The sequence below is a fragment of the Mustelus asterias genome, chromosome 6 (genome assembly GCF_964213995.1).
Source record: "Mustelus asterias chromosome 6, sMusAst1.hap1.1, whole genome shotgun sequence".
Lineage (NCBI taxonomy): Eukaryota > Metazoa > Chordata > Chondrichthyes > Carcharhiniformes > Triakidae > Mustelus > Mustelus asterias.
In genome coordinates, this window is record NC_135806.1 from 40,858,648 (window position 1) to 40,881,825 (window position 23,178).

A 23,178-nucleotide genomic window follows, 5' to 3' on the forward strand; every position below is an offset into this window, starting at 1 on the left:
GAACACGGTGACTTCCCAGTGCCCTGACCAACTGTATCACTCAACCAAGCCTGGTCATTTATCTCATTGCTGTTTCTGGGATCTTGCTGTGTGCAAATCAGCTGCCATAATTTCCACAGTACAACAGTGGTTGGAATGCAGGAAAAAACAGCTCATTATCTACGAAGAGTTGTAGGACAAGTTGAGGTCACCATATAAATGCTAGAGCTTTTTTTTCTTTTTAAACAATTTAATAATTGACAAACCAATAGCAGCGTGCAGCATTGACTATTTTAATTTAGGCAGTGTATATGGTAACAAAGTACAGCTTCAAAAGTCAATCATGAAATCCTCTCAAATAATGGTTCTTAACAACTCCATACCCATTAAAGATTAATAAAGAACGAGACTCTCACCAACAGAGAACAAAATTCTTAAATGCCTTCATGACCGGCACTAATTCAATAAGCACTTTGCTCTTGGAATTTCAGAGATTCAGTGGGAAGAAATACTGAACAGAACTAAAAGGCGGCACATTTCCGACAAGGGAGATCTTACAGCAATGTTTACTTTGGAGATTCATGGAATAATCATTCTTGGAGACAGTAATTATGGTCATGAGATTTTAAAAAGATAAAACATACAATCTTTACAGTTTAACAGAATGCGTTCAAGGAATTTAGAAAAGAAATTACTGTCCAATTCTGTTCAGCGATTACCCAGTTAAGAAAACACCAATTATGGTAAAGACAAACACTTAAAAATAGACAACCTATACTTACTGGAATAATAGAATCTTAAATTTCAGCAGGCCATTTGGCCCACTGTGTCTGTGCCAGTCCTTTGAAAGACCTATCCAGTTAGTCCCACTTCCTCCTCCTTTCCCCATAACTTGTGTTGCCTTTACATACATCTATCCAATTTAATTTTGATTGCCATTATATGACGTGCTCCTTTCAGGCAGTGCATTCCAGATCAACATAATTCATTTCCTGTGATTGGCCAGGGGAGCCATAGCTGGAATACTGGAGCTCTGATTTTCTCCAGAGAGGAGACACTTACAGCAAGGGGTGTGACTGGCTCCTCATTTGTAGAGTTGCCAGAGGACGAGTCAGCCTCATGCACAACTTGTACCCTCTGATTATCAGCACCACCACCATGACGAGGGTAGGATTTATGACTTGATTTCATGCCTTATTTAAAAAACAGACAAGATCAACATTCAAGTTGCCCTATCTTCACTGAATTATAAAAAATAATAGACAGAATTCCAGTCTCCAGGAAGATAAAAAAAACGTTTTTGATGGATAAGACAACAGCTTTAAGAGGTATTAATGTCCACAGCTCGGGAATTCTCTGGTGTTTCAATTTGTGTGCGAGTGTGTGCGAGTATTAGTGGAAGAGTGTGTGTATTTGTGTGAGAATGTCAGTCTTTGTGCAAGACCGCGTGCTTGAGAGTGCGCCAACGTGTGCTGGAGAGATCACAGTATTGGAGTCTGGGGTGAGATTTTCTAGTCCTGCCACTCCCACCCAAAGTCAACAGACGTTTTGACTGCTCTCCAAATTTTCCATTGTTAACTGTGACAATTCCCGCCATTGGCAGGACCAGAAAATCCCAGCCTAGGTGTCAATGTGAGCGTTAGTGTCAGAGAATAAATGTGCACACACCTGTATGCAAATGCATGTGTGTATATGTGAGACTGTTGGTATGCAAGTGTGAATATTAACAAGAGCCTGAGTATAATGAAGTAAAGCAAAGTTTATTTATTAGTCACAAGTAGGCTTACATTAACACAGCAATGAAGTTACTGTGAAAATTCCCTAGTCGCCGCATTCTGGTGCCGGTTCGGGTATACGGAGGGAGAATTTAGCATGGCCATTACACCTAACCAGCACGTCTTTCGGACTGTGGGAGGAAAACGGGAGCACCCAGAGGAAACCCAAGCAGACAGTGCCGAAAGGGGCCAGTCTGTTGAGTCTGCACCAACTCTCTAAAAGAGCATCCTAACCTGGCCCTCCCCTCCACCCTGTCCCCATAACCCTGCGCATTTACCTGGGCTAATCCACAACATCTACACATCTTTGGACACCAAGGGGCAATTTACCATGGCCAATCCATCTAACCTGGACATCTTTAGACTGTGGGAGGAAGCCGGAGCACCTGGAGGAACCTCATGCAGATAAGGGGAGACTGTGCAAACTCCACGCAGTCACCCAAGGCCAGAATCGAACCTGGGTCCCTGGTGCTGAGACAGCAATGCAAACCACTATAGTTCTGGTGTCCCCAAGCATCTATCTTTGATCTTCTGCCATTTCTCATCTAAATGCTGCCCCTCACTGACATCATGCAAAGGTTTTCACATGTACACTGATGACACAGCTCTATCGCACCACCAACTCCTCCACTGTTGCCAAGTTATCACACTGTTCAGCCAACTTCCAGTACTGAATAAGCAGAAATTGCCTCTAATTAAATATTGCAGAGACTGTAGCCATTGTTTACAGTCCCCACTTCAAACTCAATTCTCTAGCTACTGACTCCATCACTCTATCAGCAGCCTAAAATTAAAACAGACTGTTTTCAATCTTGGTGTCATATTTGACCTGGAGTTAAACTCCTGACATATCTGCATCGTGACCAAGATCACCTATTTCCACCTCCGTAACATCTCCTGACTTGGTTTCTGTCTCGGTTCATCATCTGCTGAAACTGCAGAAAAGCCTTTATTAGACTGGACTATTGCAACATTGTGCTGGCTGATCTCCCACATTCTACCCTCCATAACTTTGAGCTTCTGTCAAACTCTGATGTCAGTCTTAACTTGCGGCAAGTCCCGTTCATCACCCACTCGTGCCTGCTGACGTACACTAGTTCCTGCTCAAGCATTGTCTTGATTTTAAAATTTTGTTTTTCAAATCCCTCCATGGCCTTGCTCCTCCCCAACTCTGCAATCCCCTCCAACCCCACATGCTTCTGAAATATCTGCCCCCCTCTAATCCTGGTGGCCCAAGTATATTATTTTGCTTCATAATTCTCCTGTGAAGTGCCGTGCAAAGTTTATTACATGAAAGTATTGTATAAATACAAGCTGCTGTTGGAAGTGTGGCCACTTCATAATTGCTAAGCAAATTAGGGAATCCACTGTAAAATGTGATTTAAGATTAGCATTACCATCATGGGATAGGATTTCATTGTTGCTTTAGTGGCTAATTCATGTCAGTTCAATGCAATGACATAAACTGGCTTCAATCTCTCAACTGAGATTCAACATGAGAGTTAGGACTTGAGTTTGCCCGGCATTATGGCCCCTGTACTCATAGAATCATAGAATCCCTACAGTACAGAAAGAGGCTATTCGGCCCATCGAGTCTGCACCGACCACAATCCCACCCAGGCCCTACCCCCATATCCCTACATATTTTTACCCACTAATCCCTCTAACCTACACATCTCAGGACACTAAGGGCAATTTTTTTTTTTCAGCATGGCCAATCAACCTAACCTGCACATCTTTGGACTGTGGGAAGAAACCGGAGTACCCGGAGGAAACCCATGCAGACACGAGGAGAATGTGCAAACTCCATACAGACAGTGACCCAAGCCAGGAATCGAACCCACGTCCCTGGAGCTGTGAAGCAGCAGTGCTAACCACTGTGCTATACTCCTGGCTAAAAAAGTCAGGGGAGTCCAACCACAATCCCAATGGCAGCCTCACAATAACTTAACGCTGGGAGCAGCATTGAGAGCTTTTCTCAGGAAGAGGTCCTGGCTTGGTTAGCTGCCAGCCAACCGGATGCCCAGCAGCTCTATAGTCCCAGCAGCACCAACTGGGAGCAGTGGCCATGGCTGGGACTGCAGGCAGTCCCACCATAAAAAATCCAGCAAGGTCAGGGATTCTCAACAAACAGAATGGGGGGGGAAGAGGCCAGGCTCAAAGAGGCTAGGGGGTGGAGGGATGACATTGAAGGAGAGTTCAGGGGCCCGAAAAAGGCGAGCTAGTGGATGTTATCTACTTGGATTTCCAGTAGGCCTTTGATAAGGTGCTGCACAGGAAGTTGCTAAGCAAGACAAGAACACATGTGTTAGAGGCAAGGTACTAGCATGGATAGAAGACTGAGTGGGGGGGCAGGATTCAGAAAATCAAAAGCACAAAAGGGCTTTGGAATCCTAGTTCAGGATTTTAAGGTTAACTTGCAGGTTGAGCTGGAAGTTAGGAAGGCTATCAACCTTCATTTTGAGTATTTAAGAGAGATAGATAGGTTCTTGATTAGTAAGGGGATCAAAGGTTACAGGGAAAAGGCGGGAGAATGGGAGTGAGAAACTTAGTAAGAAGTCTCACAACACCAGGTTAAAGTCCAACAGGTTTATTTGGTAGCATTATGGTATTATGGTATTTGCTACCAAATAAACCTGTTGGACTTTAACCTGGTGTTGTGAGACTTCTTACTGTGCCCACCCCAGTCCAACGCCGGCATCTCCATATAGTGAGAAACTTAGCCATGATTGAATAGCGGAGCAGTCCTGATGGGCCAAACGATTTAATTTTGCTCCTATATCTTATGGTCTACTCCCTACACATTTCCCATGCAACTACAGATGCCGGGCTTTCCGCATGACATGTGTGAGGATTTAAGGTTATCTAAGTCAATGGAAGTTATGACAGTGAGGAAATAGTCAATCAACTATTGTGTTCTCAATGTACAAAGGTACGGCTGTCACCAGTCACATGGCTTCTTTTAGTCATCAGGTATTGAGCACAGGTAAACTAAAGAACGTTAAGGTGCATTCACACTGCACTCATCCAACTCAAACCTGCAGCTATAGTATGGGTTCCAGTTGGGCTGGAGCTTGTGTATGTTGGTGGCTCCTGCTTGGCTTGAACTAACCTTCCTGTTGTGGAGAGCAGTGTGTGTAAAGTTGTATCCACAAACGGGCAGGGGTCTCTCCCAAAATGTTTAGCAACTACGGATGAGTAACAACCCTATAAACAATTTACATGACGGTCAGGTTGACTAAAATAAGTACCCAGAAGTCTAAGGGACAACTGATCAGTTCATACACCAGGTTTAGCAGGGAATTAGATTATAGTGTTAAACCAAAGTGCACTCAGCTTCACTCTGGAGGCAGATCAGATCCTCACATACATGAGAATCACTTCATAACGCTGCCACATAGCCAATGAAAAATGCGAAAACAAAAGAGCCACCTCCAACCCAGAAAACGGAATAGAAGCCAAAAAGAATTGAGGATAATGGTTGTAAGCAACTTTGAGTCATCACTGCATAGAAAGGATATAACCGCTATTAAAAAGATTACCCAGAAATGATTGAGGATATGAAGGGATTGGAGTGAGATACAATTATGTAAATTTGACATGTTCCCATTTGAAAGGTGATTTTATGGTTCTATATTAGGATTCTAAAGAGACTAAAGGGCAATAATAATGCAACTAAGCTGTTTCAGTTTGCCCAGAACAACAGAACTAGATGGCATGGTCTGTGCTCGAAACAGGGTAAATTTAAAATTAATGCACAGAACATTTTAGTGGGCGGCTGGTTAATGTACAGAACAGGCATCTGAGGGAAATGGTCAAAGCATTTTGCATTAATTCATTCATATTCAAATTAGATAATTGCTTTCAAAAGATAATACTTTGGATTTAAGTATCGGAGTAATTTGAGACATGACATATGACATGGTGCACGCAACTTTGGACAAATCATTTCAAAAGCTCGCCACTATCAGGATTTTCCTCACCTCATGTCTAGGTTTATTGTAGATTAACCGATTGAGATTGTCATAATGAGCCAACAACTCTATTATCATTGTATCGTGTGACTGCCAAGATGGTCAAAGACTAAATGGAAAATGGTCTTTTTCTGGCCCAGCAATTGCTATGTTCTGACCTAGTGAGCTGCCTGGAACCATTTGGACCAATGTAATTAGAAAATCACTCGACCTAAACTAAAAGATTAATGATCCTCACAGGGAGTCTCCCTGAAAACAATTCATTGTTTTTATAGATTGGAAGGTGTACTGGGTGAAAACTGCACATGCTACTGAGCCACACAAATCAGTAAGGTCTCAGTTCAGTCTCACACTATACTGAGTTAGCTAGTCTCAACCAGGCTACATTTGACCTCAGTTTCCTTGCACCTGGGAGTGAAGGAGTACAAAAAGCAAACAATTTTTTTTTTTAAAAGGCTGCTAACACCCAAAGTGCCCATACATTATATAATTAATTTGGCTGGCTTGTGCAGATAGGATGTTCCACTAAAGAGCCAATTCTGCTGGCCCATCCTAATCCCCAATAATTCCAAGGTATCAGTAACACGCAAAGCCTCATTCCCTCTCCTCATCCTCATGCAGAGCTTTTTCTTTGCTGACAGGCTACAGTTCTTTCACACATGTTGATTCAAAGTCTAGTTCCTGGTTTGCACCTGTGGTACCACATCCGGTTGCCAGCTGCATAAAAGAGAAGAGGACATCTGGAATATAGCCGTTCACTAATGGCAGTTGGCTAGCATTCAATATACTGCAAACGTACTCAACTGTAGTGTCGTCAGGACTGTTCTGGACTTCAGACACGTCATTTTGGTGCTATATTGCTGGATATAGTTTTATGGAGAGCACAATGCTGGAATACTACACTGTGTAAGGGAGAGGTATGACCTTTACTTCAGTACTTACAGTGCTCTCATTAAACAGGTTTTTAGCTTTGTATGAATGCTTCATTTGCCCATTGTAAAGTTCAACTTTACAGCCTCATTCCACTTCTCCCCGGACTCATTCTCCAGACAGTCTCCCCCAACTTTGCGTGAGTGTCAGCTCAGAGTGGTTCCTGTTGTGAACTGCATCTACATTGCAACTGTATTGCATTTAATTCTTTGGAGGGATGTGGGCGTCATTGGGGAGGTCAACATTTGTTACCCATTCTTAATTGTCCTTAAATTGAGTGGCTTGCCGCACCATTTCAGAGAGCAGTTAAGAGTCAATCACATTCCTGTGGGGCTGGAGTCATATGTAGACCACACAAGGATGGCAGATTTCCTTCCCTAAAGGACACTTGTGAACCAGGTGGGTTTTTACAGCAATTAATAGTTTCATGATCACCATTGTTGAAACTAGCATTCAATTCCAGATGTGTCAACTGAAATCAACTTCCACCAGCTGCCTTGGTAGGATTTGAACCCATGTCCCAGAGCATTAGCATTACTAGACAAGTGATATTACCACAACACCACCTCCCCCCACCCTCTTCTGTAGTGTTGGCATGGATCAGAGCAGCTTTGCACTGCTGCTACAATTGGAAAAGGACTTAGTTAAAAGCAAATTTCTGCAAATGTTGGAATCTGAAACAAAAACAGAAAATGCTGGAAACTTTCAGCAGGTCTAACTGCATCTGTAGAGAGAGAATAGAGCCAATGAGAACACAAGATAAAAACAAATTACTGTGGATGCCAGAATCTGAAACAAAAACGAAGAGTCTACAAGCGTCACCCAGATTTGACACAGTAGCTCTGTTCTCACTCAGAGATTTTCCAGCATTTTCTGTTTTTGTTGCAGATTTAGTTGTCACCCAAGCAATAAATATCGCTGACAACTTCCACATATATAACATGGTTAACAACCCACGGTTTCAGTGGCAGAGAGTAAAATCAGCTTAAAGTTCAGGCACGAACAGGAATAAAAATTAGTCAATCTCTACATCGTGAATCAATGTAAATTAGACTTAAAATGTGGATAGCCTCCCTTGGATCTTTGCACCAAGGTTGATAACCAATACGTTCAGTAGAAGGGAGTAATTATTCGCAATGGAATACTTGCTCTGTTACTATTGTAACACACTGAGCTCACTCGAAACTTTGCTGTCTCTAAATCCCACTGACTCATCACATTGGCTCCCAGTCAACCAATGCCTTGATTTAAAAATTCTAATCTCAGGTATTCTAATTCCTTAATGGTCTCATCCAGCCCTAGGAGGACTCCGCATGCCTCAACTCCGCTCGTGTTCAGCCCCCTTTCTCTTGGCTTTACCATTGGTGGCCAAGCCTTCAGTTATCTACACCTTAATATTTGCTCACTGAATCTTTTTACCTCTCCTCTTTTAGGCTTTTCCCTAGCTCAAGCCTGGCTCTGTGGATTACCAGAGCAGTGATATTGACACCAAGCCATCATCCACCTCCCCGCCTTCAGCCTTGCACCCCACTCCCAATAGCCAAGTGCTGCATTGGTCAGAGCTGCTTTCCACATTCCAGGAAATAATTTTTTTTAAATGTATGCGTCAAGATTTTGGCTCAGATGCTGTTGGAGCAGGTGACATGGCCCCATTACCTGTTAGACTCATTCATGTACGTTTCAGAAATCAAAATAGAATACAAGAGCAGGGATGTACTTGAGGCTGTATAAGGCTCTGGTCAGACTCTATTTGGAGTACTGAGAGCAGTTTTAGGCCCCATGTCTAAGGAAGGATGTGCTGGCCTTGGAAAGAGTCTAGAGGAGGTTCACAAGAATGATCCCTGGAATGAAGAGCTTGTTTTTGAGGAATAGTTGAGGATTCTGGGTTTGTACTCGTTGGAGTTTAGAAGGATAGGGGTGGGGGGTGATCTTATTGAAACTTACAGGATACTGCGAGGCCTGGATAGAATGGATGTGGAGAGGATGTTTCCACTAGTAGGGAAAACTAGAACCAGAGGGCACAACCTCAGGCTAAAGGGACGATCCTTTAAAACAGAGATGAGGAGGAATTTCTTCAGCCAGAGAGTGGTGAATCTGTGGAACTCTTTGCCGGAGAAGGCTCAGTGGAGGCCAGGTCATTGAGTGTCTTTAAGGCAGAGATAAATAGGTTGTTGATTAATAAGGGGATCGGGGTTATGGGGAAAAGGCAGGAGAATGGGGATGAGAAAAATATCAGCCCTGATTGAATGGCGGAGCAGACTCGATGGGCCGAGTGGCCTAATTCTGCTCCTGTCTCTTATGGTTTGCTAACAAAGTGTTGGAAGCGTGAGCTGATAATGATGCAGTGAGGGAAACAGGGCACCTGGGATCTCGGTGAACAAAGATTATATATACTTAACGAGATTTATAAATTGAGAAATAAACCAAGGAAGGACTAAGAAGGTGAAGATGTCAAAATAGGTGACAGAAAGAGGGAAAGGCAGAAAAGAACAAACTTTTAAAAATTTGATGTTTTTAAAAATCTAAAATCACTCATAACTCAAAAGAATGAGACTGCTTAAAATTGTTGATTTTCTAGGCAAGAGAAGTTAATTTGTCAATCAAGAATATCATTATGATTCTTGCTGTTATTACAAGATTTTGCTCCATAAGTTTAATGGCCAGTTTATTAGCAACTGCAAGCTGATGGCTGAGAGATGTGGTGATTCACATTTCAGTGTCCTTTCCTCACTGCAGTTCGCTGCCCAATTTACATATTAATAACAGTGTGCATCCTTCAAACATCTTTATCTTTTCAATAAAACCTGAAGCTATGCATTCAAGTCTCTGGAGTGGGGCTTGAACACACGACCTTCAGAAATGTCACTGTTTTGTAATTTACAGCCTTTTTAAAAGCCTTGCGACTCTGCACCTGGCTCTGAACTCAGAGACACAAAGAATAAAGTCCTGATCAAAGCTTTCAATGAAGACCAACATTTATTTGGAAAACTCTGATCCTTAAATTGAATGCAGCAAGCCCCCTGATCATTTTCCAAACGAATGTCTGCTTAGTCAGTGCCTCCCTAATAAATTCCTCAGTAGAAGACAAAGCCAGACACCAAAAAGAACAATATAGCAAACTAATGGATGTTGGCAGCAGTGCAGTGGGGGAGGGGAAAACAAAACTGGCTCTACAGCCCAGGAGCAAAGTAGGCTTGAAATGAGGCAGTTTAAGGAATGACATACTGAGTATAGTACGTTACAGGCAGAACTTGCAGCAAGGCTAACTTGCCAAATACAGTTTGACATTCACAACATGGTCACTTGAACATCACTGGGAGGCCTCTGGACAGTGACAGCTCATTGGGCCCATTGCAATTCACAATAGCAAAGGTCAAACATTAAAAAGGAAAAACACTGCAGCTTATAGGACTCAGTTTTGGGCGAGTGGCTGTAATACACACCATTGCAGAACAATGAGACACAGCAAGACTAAAACAGAAACTATCAACCAGCACAAGATGTGCTCTATCTGGATCAGTTAGCCATTAAACTCAAGTCATGGGGTGAAATACCTGAAAAAGCTTATCCTTTTGGCTTTGCCAAAGTGGGACATTAGGCCAATAAAACTCCCTTCCTGCAGACGCCAATTACATTGGGTCAGGTAATAATAACTTAGAGGTGGGGAGGGCTATAAACAAGCAAATAATGGAAGCGTGCAAAAGTGGAACGGCAATAATCATGGGGGATTTTAACCTACATATTGATTGGTCGACTCAAATTGGACGTGGAGGGCTTGAGGAAGAGTTCTTGGAATGCTGTCGGGATTGTTTCATTGAACAGTATGTTACAGAACCTACGAGAGCGCGAGCTATCTTGGATCTGGTTCTGTGCAATGAGACAGGTAGGATTAAGGATCTTCTTGTGAAGGATCCTCTTGGGATGAGTGATCATAATATGGTGGAATTTCTGATACAGATGGAGGGTGAGAAAGTAGGGTCCCAAACCAGTGTCCTCTGCTTGAACAGAGGGGAGTACGATAGGATGAGGGTGGAATTGGCTAATGTAGACTGGGCGAGCAGACTGGTAGGTAGGACAGCTGAGGAACAGTGGAGGATTTTTAAGGAGATTTTTTTAAAGTACTCAGCAAAAATATATTCCGGTGATAAAGAAGGACTGTAAGAAAAAGGATAACCAGATGTGGATAACGAAGGAAATAAAGGAGAGTATTAAAATAAAATCAGATGCGTACGGAGTGGCCAAAAATAGTGGAGAATTAGTGGATTAGGAAAGCTTTAAAGAAAAACAAAGAACGACTAAGAAAGCGATTAAGAAAGGAAAGATAGATTATGAAACTAAACTAGCTCAAAATATAAAAAATGATAGTAAAAGTTTTTACAAGTATATAAAAAGGAATAGAGTGACTAGAGTGAATGTTGGACCCTTGGAAGATGAGAGGGGGGATTTAATAGTGGAAAACGAAGAAATGGCTGAGACTTTAAATAAGTTCTTTGTGTCAGTCTTCACGGTGGAAGACACAAATAGTTTGCCGAATATTAGAGATCGAGAGTTGGAGGGAGGGGAGGTCCTTAATACAATTACTGTTACTAAGGAGGTGGTGCTTGGTAGACTAATAGGACTGAAGGTAGACAAGTCCCCGGGCCTGGATGGAATGCATCCCAGGGTACTGAAAGAAATGGCTGAGGTAATAGCAGATGCGTTAGTAGTAATTTATCAAAATTCGCTGGACTCTGGGGTAGTGCCGGCTGACTGGAAAACAGCTACTGTTACGCCACTGTTTAAAAAAGGAAGTAGACAAAAGGCGGGTAACTACAGGCCGGTTAGCTTAACGTCCGTAGTTGGGAAGATGCTAGAGTCCATTATTAAAGAGGAAATAACAGAGCACCTGAATAAGAATGGTTCGATCAAGCAGAGGCAGCATGGATTCATGAAGGGAAAGTCGTGTTTGACGAATCTACTGGACTTTTATGAAGATGTCACTAGTGCGGTTGACAGAGGGGAACCGGTGGATGTGGTGTTTTTAGATTTCCAGAAGGCGTTCGATAAGGTGCCTCACAAAAGGTTGCTGCAGAAGATTGGGGTACATGGAGTTAGGGGTAAGGTGTTGGCGTGTATTGGGGATTGGCTATCTAACAGGAAGCAGAGAGTTGGGATAAATGGGTGCTTTTCTGGTTGGCAGTTGGTGACCAGTGGCGTGCCGCAGGGATCGGTGCTGGGGCCTCAATTGTTTACCATTTACGTAGATGATCTGGAGGAGGGGACTGAATGTAGGGTATTCAAGTTTGCTGATGACACGAAGGTGAGTGGGAAAGCAAATTGCGTGGAGGACGCGGAAAGTCTGCAGAGAGATTTGGATAGGCTGAGCGAGTGGGCGAGGATCTGGCAGATGGAATATAACGTTAGCAAATGTGAGGTTATCCACTTTGGAAGAAATAATAGTAAATTGGAATATTATTTAAATGGAGAAAAATTACATCGTGCGACTGTGCAGAGGGACCTGGGGGTCCTTGTGCACGAATCGCAAAAACTCAGTCTGCAGGTGCAGCAGGTGATCAAGAAGGCGAATGGAATGTTGGCCTTTATCGCGAGGGGGATAGAATATAAAAGCAGGGAGGTCTTGCTGCAACTGTACAAGGCACTGGTGAGGCCGTAACTGGAGTACTGTGTGCAGTTTTGGTCCCCTTATTTGCGAAAGGATGTGTTGGCCTTGGAGGGAGTGCAGAGAAGGTTCACCAGGTTGATACCGGAGATGAGGGGTGTGGCTTATGAGGAGAGATTAAACAGATTGGGTCTGTACTCGTTGGAGTTTAGAAGGATGAGGGGTGATCTTATAGAGACATATAAGATAATGAAGGGGCTGGATAGGGTAGAGGTGGAGAGATTCTTTCCACTTAGAAGGGAAACCAGAACTAGAGGGCACAGCCTCAAAATAAGGGGGGGGGGCCGGTTCAGAACAGAGTTGAGGGGGAACTTCTCTCAGAGGGTAGCGAATCTCTGGAATTCTCTGCCCATTGAAGTGGTGGAGGCTTCCTCGTTGAATATGTTTAAATCACGGGTAGATAGTTTTCTGATCGATAAGGGAATTAGGGGTTATGGGGAGCAGGCGGGTAAGTGGAACTGATTCGCTTCAGATCAGCCATGATCTTGTTGAATGGCGGGTCGGGCTCAAAGGGCCAGATGGCCTACTCCTGCTCCTATTTCTTATGTTATGTTCTTATGTAACAGGCACCTGTCCATGCCAGGCCAAGCAACGGGCACCCGTCCTGGGACCAGCAAAAAGCAGTGCTTGTATGTGTTGGGATGAATAGGAAGTTAGTGTCTAGCTATAATGGAAAACTTAAGACCTTTTTCTACTGCCTTCCTTAATCATATCGAATGTATAATCCACCCGGTGTGCACAGGTGCTGCCACCCATTCTACTTGCAAATGTGCTACAGCTCAGATAGATGTCTGCAACATCATGTATCAGGACGAGAAAGACTGTAGCTTGGATGAAGTCATTCTGCAACTTTGATGAGCAAAACTCCACTACCCTTTAAATAACATTGCCTTCTTCGCTCTCTTTCAACCTTCAGTACAGCACACAAATTCATCCATCCTCCACACAGCTTATATTTTTCATGCGTTTCTAATTGAACTGCAGGTTCTTTTCTAGAGATTGGGCAGGGAGCAACTAAACTTGTACACAGAAGAACCTATGCCCATGTGCCTGTATCTTCAGATCAGAGCAGCACCCCTGCATCGGTAACACACACACACCGGAGTCAGGGAGTTACGGGTTGAAGCCCCCACTTTCGGGCTTAGTCACATTATTACAGCTGACACATCAGTAAAGTGTTGAGATAATGCTGTACTGGCAGGAGGTGCTGTCTTTTGTTTGACATTGAAACAAGGTTCCAACTTTCCTACCAGGAGTATATGTACAGGTTGTGAGTCAACATTGTTCCCTGATCAACTGATCATTCTTCTCATTGCAGTTCGTGGGGTCGAACTGCAGTTGCTTTAATTCATTATGTGCAATGGCTGCACTTAAACCCTTTGGGACATCAGGAGAAGAATGATGTTGTAAAATTGCATACTCAGACATACATATATACAAACATACACACATACATAGAATCGCTACCGTACAGAAGGAAGCTATTTAGCCAATTATGTCTGCACTGACTCTCCAAAAGAGTATCTGACTCGGGCCCTTTCCCCATTACCCCATGTATTAACCCTGCTAATACCCTAACCTACACACCTTGGGACACTAAGGGGCAATTTAGCATGGCCAATCCACCTAACCTGCACATCTTTGGACTGTGGGACGAAACCGGAGCATCCGGAGTAAACCCATGCAGACACGGGGAGAATGTGCAAACTCCACACAGTGACCAGAAGTCAGAGTTGAACACAGGTCCCTGGCGCTGTGAGGTAGCAGTGCTAACTACTGCCATTGTGCCGCCCATGCATGCATATACACAAACATACATAAAACAGATGAGCTGCAAAGAAAATCACCAAGCAGAAGACTGTGCGCGGGTGTTCTTCACCAGGCCACCTGTGTTCGCTGGAACAGGTGGAAAGCACCCATGTACACCAAGCTTTGCGACAACTATCCAAGCACAGCAGGTAGGATCTGAGCTTGTATCATGGTTTAAAACGGTTGCAATTCTGACAGCTGGAATTTTACACACAGGAGAAAAAAATCCCAAAGCAGATGAATCATCAGAGCTGCTTCCAGATTTCCTGGAATCAGGATGACAGTCAGATCTGGAAAAGTATCCTCTTCCTGTATCCAGCCTGGGGAATTTCTGCATTGGGCAGAGATGAAAATAAGGATGGCTACAAAGCTGAAGCACAGACAAAGGTTTTCAAATCATTGCAGTTTGAAACGGTCCCAGCCCCACCCCAAATATTCCAGTCTACACTCTACAACCATTTCACCAGCTCCCTTTCCTTATCCGAGACTGCATCGTGATTAGAAATGGGGAGTGCCCTGATCTCGTCTTCCCTAAAAGTACTGGGACTCATCTTAATTCGGCCCCTCCCCACAGCCAGCTGGTTGAGCAGCAGCTGTCAGATACAGGATTTTGCTCTCTCTAAAGGACAGACCACAATCGAGCTCCATCTCTCACTATTACCAGAGCAGGTAATTCTTCTCTCTATAGGGACTGAGGTAAACTGTAAGCACCTTGCCTCAGCCACTATGGAATCAGCAATCTTTCTGATCAGGATTCAGCAATTCTCTGGATAAACTCAATGAGCCATCGGGGAGACTTAGTAACTGTAGATCGCGTCAAATTCTAGGGCTTGGGATAAATGCAGTGCTTACTTTAATCTTTCAGTATGGTCAACCTAAACAGAGTTGGTGTACTTGGTGACTGCTTTCTTACCTTTCAGTACAAAGACACAAAAGGAGCAGCTGCTCCCAATTATTGCCAATCAATCCGATCTGTGCATATGGAACTCCTTTTAACCATGAATAATAAAAGAGCAATCAAGAATCTGATGCCACTAATGTTTATAATCCAATGAGTGAAGCAACGAAGCTATGTAGTTGAATCTCACACCCCACTTTTATCAAAAGGTTGATTAGGAAATGGACAATGCACCATTACTATAGAGTATAGGAGTAGTGCACACCATTAGCAAACTACACCAACACAATGAGAATACTAGGTATAGAAAGGACTGCAAAGCAAGGAGCTTAGAGCGTAGTTGTTGCCAGAGATATGAGAGATTTGAAATTAAGGAAGTAAAGACTCAGCAGGTCTATGTGGAGAGAGAAAAAGTGAATGCTTCAGGTTGTGATGATCCTTTCACGGAACACTTTTGCTTTAGTAGGTGTGTGTGTCAGATAAAGGGACTATTTCCACTCAGGTAGGAAAGCGCAAGAGATGATTTGATAGAAATTAAAAGTTTTGACAAAATGACTAATTTCACCTGGTTGAGGTGGCATTGATGAGTCATTAATTTAAAAAGGCCCCATGAGTGTAAGGAGTGAGGTTAGGGGGTATTGTTTAGACCTGCTGGAGCATGGCATATTTTACCACATGGAATGGCTAGAGTCCATTGAATCTTGAAGGAAAATTGGATAAATATTTGACGTGCAAAAGGACACTGGGCTGTGGTAGGAGAACAGACCATTGGGCTTAGTTTTGGATTGCGGGAACAACAAACTGGCAGACAACATGGACCGAATGGTAAAGATCTATGAGTTACTACTGCAGATATCCTCCAGTTCAAACCTCACAAATATGTTCTACCTGCAAAAATATCTTCAGTATGACAGACTAGAGTTAGAAAGTTCCACTCAAAAACAGCTCAATGCAAGTCCCTTCACCCTATATGCCCAACACTACATCTTTCTTCACTCCTTCTAACCTTTAATTCTCCTCCATCACAGTAGATGATACCATGCAAGCAATATCCTATCACTTCCCAAGCCACTGCAAAGTCTCTTAGTGCAACTCCTGTGTTGTAATTATGATAGCTGGGATCTTACCAATATGCCAACCAAGTACAGGCCAAATGTGAGGTCATGGGCATTCACAGTTGAATGACAGAACTGCACAAGGAATGTTACAGATGGCAGCCAATTCTTAGACCTCTGGTATCCCTGGTGTCAATGGCCTCCCTGCAGCTCCAGTGCTACTGTTGGCTGGACTCTTCCAATCCCCGAGGCTGAGCTGCTGGGCCAGAGGGCCAAGCTTGGCAGTCTCAGCAGTGCCACTGACAGCTGTGGCCACCGCTGAGGCTGCAGGGAGGAGAGGGGGCTAGGGTTGATATTTTTAATGGCTAGGCCCAGGCAGATTGGAAGGGCCCACCTAGCAGTAGCACTGGGGCTGCGGAGAGGCCATTGGCACCAGGAATAGCCAGCCCATCGTGAACCAAGGAGCATCATTAATGAAAGACATTCCTGGAAAGCTGCCTTGATGTACCAAGTGACCTACCCGACAATGGGCAGCTGGCAGAGACATAGAAATGCCCATTAATAAAAGTTACCTTAATTGGTAATTCACATCCCTCCTAATGCCATCCGCTACCATTTAACAGCTTCCTGCCTCCCAGCCTGTATCTCAAGGACTGGTAAAATCACAGCATAGAATTTCAAACTCCTTGCTAAATCCCAGGATTCTGCCTTAAAAATATTGATTGATCCTGCCTCCACTGATGTCTGGAGAAGGGACTTCCAAAGATTCGCGAATCTCAGAAGAAATTTCTCCTCATCTCCATCTTAAGGGCAGCAAGACGGCACAATGGTTAGCACTGTTGTGTCACAGCGCCAGGGACCTAGGTTCGATTCCAGCCTTAGTGACTGTGTGTGGAATTTGCGCACACACCCAGTATCTGCGTGGGTTTCTTCCGGATGCTCCGGTTTCCCCTCTGTCCAAAGGTGCACTGGCCATGCTAAATTGACCCTAGTGTCAGGGAGATTAGCAGGGTAAATGTGTGGGGTTACAGGAATAGGGCCTGGGTGGGATTGTGGTTGGTGCAGACTTGGTGGGCCGAATGGCCTCCTTCTGTACTGTAGGGATTCTATGATTAAGAGAGACCCCTCCCTTATTTTAAAACTGTGCCCCCAGTTCTAGTCTCTCCCTCAGGTGGGGAAACATCCTTTCAGCATCCATAATCATAAGACCATAAGACATAGGAGCAGAATTAGGCCACTCAGTCCATCGAGTCCGCTCCACCATTCAATCATGGCTGATATTTTTCTCATCCCCATTCTCCTGCCTTTTCCCTATAACTCTTGATCCTCTTATTGATCAAGAACCTCTCTCTGTCTCAAAGACACTCAATGACCTGGCCTCCACAACCTTCTGTGGCAAAGAGTTCCACAGATTCACCACTCTGGCTGAAGACATTCCTCTTCATCACTGTTTTAAAGGATCATCCCTTTAGCCTGAGGTTGTGCCCTCTGGTTCTAGTTTTTCCTACTAGTGGAACCATCCTCTTCACGCCCACTCGATCCAGGCCTCGCAGTATTCTGTAAGTTTCAATAAGATCTCCCCTCATCTTCTAAACTCCAACGAGTACAGACCCAGAGTCCTCAACCATTCCTCATACGACAAGCTTTTCATTCCAGGGATCATTCTTGTGAACCTCCTCTGGACCTTTTCTAAGGCCAGCACATCCTTCCTTAGATACGGGGCCTAAAACTGCTCACAATACTCCAAATGGAGTCTGACCAGAGCCTTATACAGCCTCAGAAGTACATCTGCTCTTGTATTCTAGTCCTCGACACCCTAATCCACCATAAAGTACCCTCAAAATCTAATATGTTTCAATAAGATCAACTCTCAAGGATACAAGCCCAGCCAGTCCAACCTTTACTCACCCCTTGCACCTCTCCAATACCAGTTTCAGTCCAGTGAACCTTCCCTGAAATGATTCCAAACCCATTTATAGCCTCTCTTAATTGAGACCAAAATTCTACACAGTACTGAAATCGCACGAATGCCCTGTACAACTGTAGCTAAACATCTTTTACTTTTATATCCCACTCCCTCTTCAATGGATAACATTCCATTTGTCTTCCTAATCACTTGCTGTACTTGCATATTAACTTTGTGATTCATGTACCAGATTCCTCTGTACCACAAGAGTTCTGCAATCTCTCGCCACTTAATTAATACGCTGCTGCTTCCTGTCAGAGTGGGCAAGTTCACATTTCCCCACATTATGATCCATCTGCCAAAGATTTGCACGTAACCTGTTCGGCTTTGCATGCTCCTTATGCCCTCTGCACAAATTATTCTACCTATTGTGGTGTTATCAGCAATTTAACCATACATTTGGTCCCTTCATCCTGGAGAACCTCCGTCTCATTTTGGACTCCATGTTTAGCTGGTCACTCAACAGTACCATAAATCTTGCTTATAAAACTACATTGCTGTTGCTTTCGCTCATTCTGCAGTCGTCGCTCTAGTTGTGTGTCATCACCCGGGTGGTGGGGATGAGGGTTCTTCCCCCCTCTTACGGCTTCAGCTGTGACATCACTCAAAAGTAACTGGCATTTTGGAGCGGCCCATCTGCAGCAACCTAGTGGGCCACCAACGATCCATAGACCACACTTTGAGAATCATTGACTGTCATTAGGTGTGGTTTTGTGGCTCTAAAAACAGAGGGGTTCCACAGCTACAACTTTCACAATTTGAAGTATGAATTTCTACTTTTGAATATAAAATGGAACAGCCTAATGAAGTTAAAGCACAAATAAAAACATGCAAGTGAAAGCTTAATGAATCACATATAGATGCGAGGTGTTGAGACAGTTGCATCTAATTATTGGAAGCTCTTACCTGGAAAGGTGTGAGGATTTGAGGACCCTCTTTTAAGGCACTTTGAGCACAGGACATGCACAGTAAAGTATAACCCCGGCCATTCCTGGAGGAGCACGTTTAGTTCTTCCACCAGAGGGATTATGGCTTGCCATGCTGTCCAAATATTTGGCAATGAAGCATGACTAGCAATGGATAAGGTGTCTGCTTGCAGACTACTTTGGGTTGGTCTATAACTGATCACCACTGGAACTTTGCCTCTGTAAGCAAAGATCTGGTACTTGCCATCTGACCGGTGCACAACGTGAGAGTTGATCTGGACGCTATATCTGGCAAATAAGCCTGGTGGGAACAAAAAGGGGAAACTATATTCCACTTGGAGTTGTTCAATTGCAAATGGTTGCCCAGAGAGGTTAGACCCATTGATCCAGGCTTCCGCATGGGGAACTTCATTTTTCACATAACAGGGGAATTTGAACCAAACTGCCGCACCATTTAGAGGTGTAATTTTGGGTTTGTTGAGGCAGTAACATAGTCCCATCTTCTCTAATAGTTCCAGAATCAGATGGAGATCCTGCTGAGTTTTGATATGCGGCTTCAGAAGCAGTCGAATAATGTGCAGAGGGAGCAGCCCATGGAGCAGGAACCCCTCCACATAATGATGGAGTTGTGTTGCCCTCAGCTCATCGATATTGGCATCTGCCAAGAGTTTCTGGAGCAGAATGGAGGCATCACGCTGGAAGAAGACATTCAGGATGTCGATGAGCTTGGTCAAGTTGTGAAAGACGCACTCTTTGAGAGTCAGACTATCCTCAAAATACAGCAGCTTACCACTTTCATGCAGGTATGACAGGGCGCTTTGGAGTCGGTCTTCAGTAAGACCAGCTTGTAATCCCAGCCTGGCTGAGTCCCACCAGGAAAGCCAGAGCTCTTGAGGTTTATAATGCAGCTCTTCCAACCTTTGCCAGGATTTGGGTAAGACTCGGTGTAGATTGGGGAAAATCTCCCGGTGTTCAGCCACAGAGAGCAACTTGTCCTTCAACCGGTTAATTCCAATGTGGTCTTCCTGACAGCTCACAGTGATGACCGGGGACAGTATCTGAAGGCGGTTGTTCAATAGGTACTGTACCTGAGCTTTCTTCCTCCTCAAGTTCTTATCAGAAACTCCATAAAAGGGTGCGTGTGGACTAGTAGCTCGCAGGTCAAACTCCTGCCCCAGGGCCCCGTCCACCTTCTCGGCCACAGCCTGCATGACCTCAACGTCTCGCTTCTCTTGGAGGGCAATTTGATGATGGATGTCCAGACATTTTTCCTCCACCTCTTTCTCATTGCACTGGTCCACATGGGCACCCACCACACACACAACGCCATGAGGGACCCTCGCCCCAAGTAGGTGCAAGTACCACCCAACCAATTCATAAAAGCGACCAGAGATGTAAGCTTTCAGACTGACTACCAGGACATAAAGAGCACCAGGAGAGAGGAAGAAGGGCTGGATAAGATCATAGTTCTGGTCCCCAGCCAAATCATAGACAATGAAGGTTAAATTCTTTTCTGCATCGGCCACCCACTGAGTCACCTCGATTCCTTTGCCATGGATGGCAGGGAGACTCGACATGTTTCCGACCAGGCACTGCCTCAGGGATGTCTTGCCAGCGCATTTGGAGCCCATCAGTACAAGTTTCAACCTGGGTTTGACTGCAGGCTGGGACAGGGCCAGCTCTTTCTGGTAGGCCGCTATGTAGGGGATCCCCTTCATGCAGACTTCGTAGGGCGGCTGGATCAAAGGGTTGTCCTTGATTTTCCAGAGGCTGACCTTGGAGAGCTTGCCAAAGGAGTCGGGGAGGATGGCGATCTGGTTGCCCTGCAGCACCAGCTCCTCCAGGTTGACCAGCTCCACGATGGAGTCGGGCAGGTACCTCAGGCGGTTGTTGTCCAGCCAGAGGGTGGCCAGCTTGCCGAGGGCCGAGATGCTGGGCGGGATGACGGACAGCAGGTTGCGGCTCAGGTACAGCTCCTCCAGGTTGGCCAGCTCCAGCAGCGCGGCCGGAAACTCCTCGAAGCGGTTGGAGGACAGGTTGATCATCTTGAGGCGCTCCAGGTGGCCGAAGCTGGGCGGCAGCGAGCGCAGGCCGTTGTTGTCCAGCATCAGGCTCTCGAGGGCGGCCAGGCGGCAGAAGGAGTCGGGCAGGCCGGGCAGCCGCAGGCTGCTGAGCCACAGGATCTTGACGGAGCGCAGCAGGCGGATGTCCTGCGGCAGGGCTTGGAGCTGGTTCCCGGAGAAGTCCAGCTCCTCCAGCTGGCCGAGCTGCAGGATCTGCGGCGGGAAGTGGCTCAGCTTGTTGTGGTCCAGGTCCAGGGTGCGGAGGGCCTGCAGCTGCCCGAAGGTGCTGGGCAGGCCGCCCAGCTCGTTGAAGCTGAGGTCGAGCTCCTCCAGGCTGGCCAGCAGGCCCAGCTCGGGGGGCAGCAGGCGCAGCTTGTTGTGGCTGAGGCCCAGCTTGCGGAGGCGGCGCAGGCAGGCCAGCAGCTCCCCCCGGAGCTGGGCCAGGCAGTTGTGGGCCAGGTCGAGCTCGTCCAGCTGGCCCAGCGCCGACAGCGGCGCCGGCAGGCGGCAGAAGCGGTTCCTCCGCAGGATGAGGGCCCGCAGGCCGCGCAGCGAGGCCGGCTCCAGCCCCTCGGGCAGCTCCTGCAGCGAGTTGTTGGCCAGGTTGAGGATGTGAACCTGGCTCAGGTTGTCCGGGAGGGCGAGGGGCTGCCCGCCGCCGGCCTGGCTGCACAGGCTCAGCTGCCGCAGGTTGCTGCGGAGTTTCCTGCAGCGCAGCGCGGCCTCTCGCCACACCTTGGCCGACTTCAGGCTGCCGGCGCTCTCGGCCATGTCGCGGGCGGGCGGGGGGGCCGGCTACATGTTCAGCCGCTCCCTCCCCCTCTCCACTGCAGCCTCCGAGTACCGAGTCCCGGCCATCTGACACCGGGAGTCATGGGCTCCTGTACCGAGAGACAGAGAGGGGCAGCCCTCCGCCTCCTCTCGCCGACTGTCCCCGGGAGCAGAGGCTCAGCCTCCCGCTGCTGCAACCGCCCCTCCTCCCGGCTCTGACACCGGCTCCCAGCCGCAGCCAATAGCACAGCGGCCCGGCCCGGCCCCCGCCCAGGGGAGGAGCCGCCCCGCACCGGCCCGGCCCCGGGGAGGAGAGACCCGGCCCCCGCCCCCGCCCCCGCCCCGGGGAGGAGAGACCCGGCCCCCGCCCCGGGGAGGAGAGACCCGGCCCCCGCCCCGGGGAGGAGAGACCCGGCCCCCGCCCCGGGGAGGAGCCCCAGCTGGCCTGGGGATCCTCTTCATTACCGTTTTACTCCTTTGTTGTTCCACCTTCATCTTCAATGCCTTCGTCCCCATTAAAACCACTCCTCTTTCTGACCTTAGCCCCTAACCCTGGCACAGCCCTCATCTCTGCTTCCCCCAAGTCCAAGTACCACATACCATGGACTTCAGGAAGCATAAAGGAGAACATGCCCCTGTCTACATCAATAGGGACGAAGTAGAAAGGGTTGAGAGCTTCAGATTTTTAGGTGTCCAGATCACTAACAACCTGTCCTGGTCCCCCCATGCCGACACTATAGTTAAGAAAGCCCACCAACGCCTCTACTTTCTCAGAAGACTAAGGAAATTTGGCATGTCAACTACATCAACTTTTATAGATGCACCTTAAAAAGCATTATTTCTGGTTGTATCACAGCTTGGTATGACTCCTGCTCTGTCCAAGACCGCAAGGAACTACAAAAGGTCGCGAATGTAGCCCAATCCATCACACGAACCAGCCTCCCAACCATTGACTCTGTTTACACTTCCCGCTGTCTCGGCAAAGCAGCCAGCATAATTAAGGACCCCACGCACCCCGGACATTCTCTTCCACCTTTTTCGGGAAAAAGATACAAAAGTCTGAGGTCACGTATCAACCGACTCAAGAACAGCTTCTTCCCTGCTGCTGTCAGATTTTTGAATGGACTTATCTTGCATTAAGTTGATCTTTCTCTATACCCAAGCTATGACTGTAACACTACCTTCTGTACTCTCTTGTTTCCTTCTCCATGAATGGTATGTTTTGTCTGTATAGCGCGCAAGAAACAATACTTTTCACTGTATGTTAATACATGTGACAATAATAAATCAAATCAAATCAAAATCAACTTGAACAGATATAGTCATTCACTGCCAGATCTGTCTGAACCACATAAAGCACTTGCGGTTCCTGC

At 46.0% G+C, this 23,178-nt stretch overlaps 1 protein-coding gene across 6 annotated transcripts in view; it reads right to left on the minus strand.

Annotated features, from left to right (window-relative positions):
* Nucleotides 1-22,051, minus strand: part of mfhas1 (multifunctional ROCO family signaling regulator 1) — an 89,798-nt gene extending 67,747 nt beyond the window's left edge. For 5 of the 6 annotated variants that reach the window (XR_013498154.1, XR_013498156.1, XM_078214208.1 and 2 more), the window contains exon 1: nucleotides 18,952-22,022. Coding sequence is in view for 3 of the 6 variants with exons in the window: in XM_078214208.1 (XP_078070334.1) it covers nucleotides 18,952-21,805 (2,854 nt within the window). In the remaining 3 variants the exon portion in view is untranslated. Of the gene's footprint in view, nucleotides 1-18,951 lie in introns of all 6 variants that reach the window. The other variant, XR_013498155.1, reaches the window with a different exon arrangement.
* Nucleotides 22,052-23,178: the final 1,127 nt, after the last annotated feature.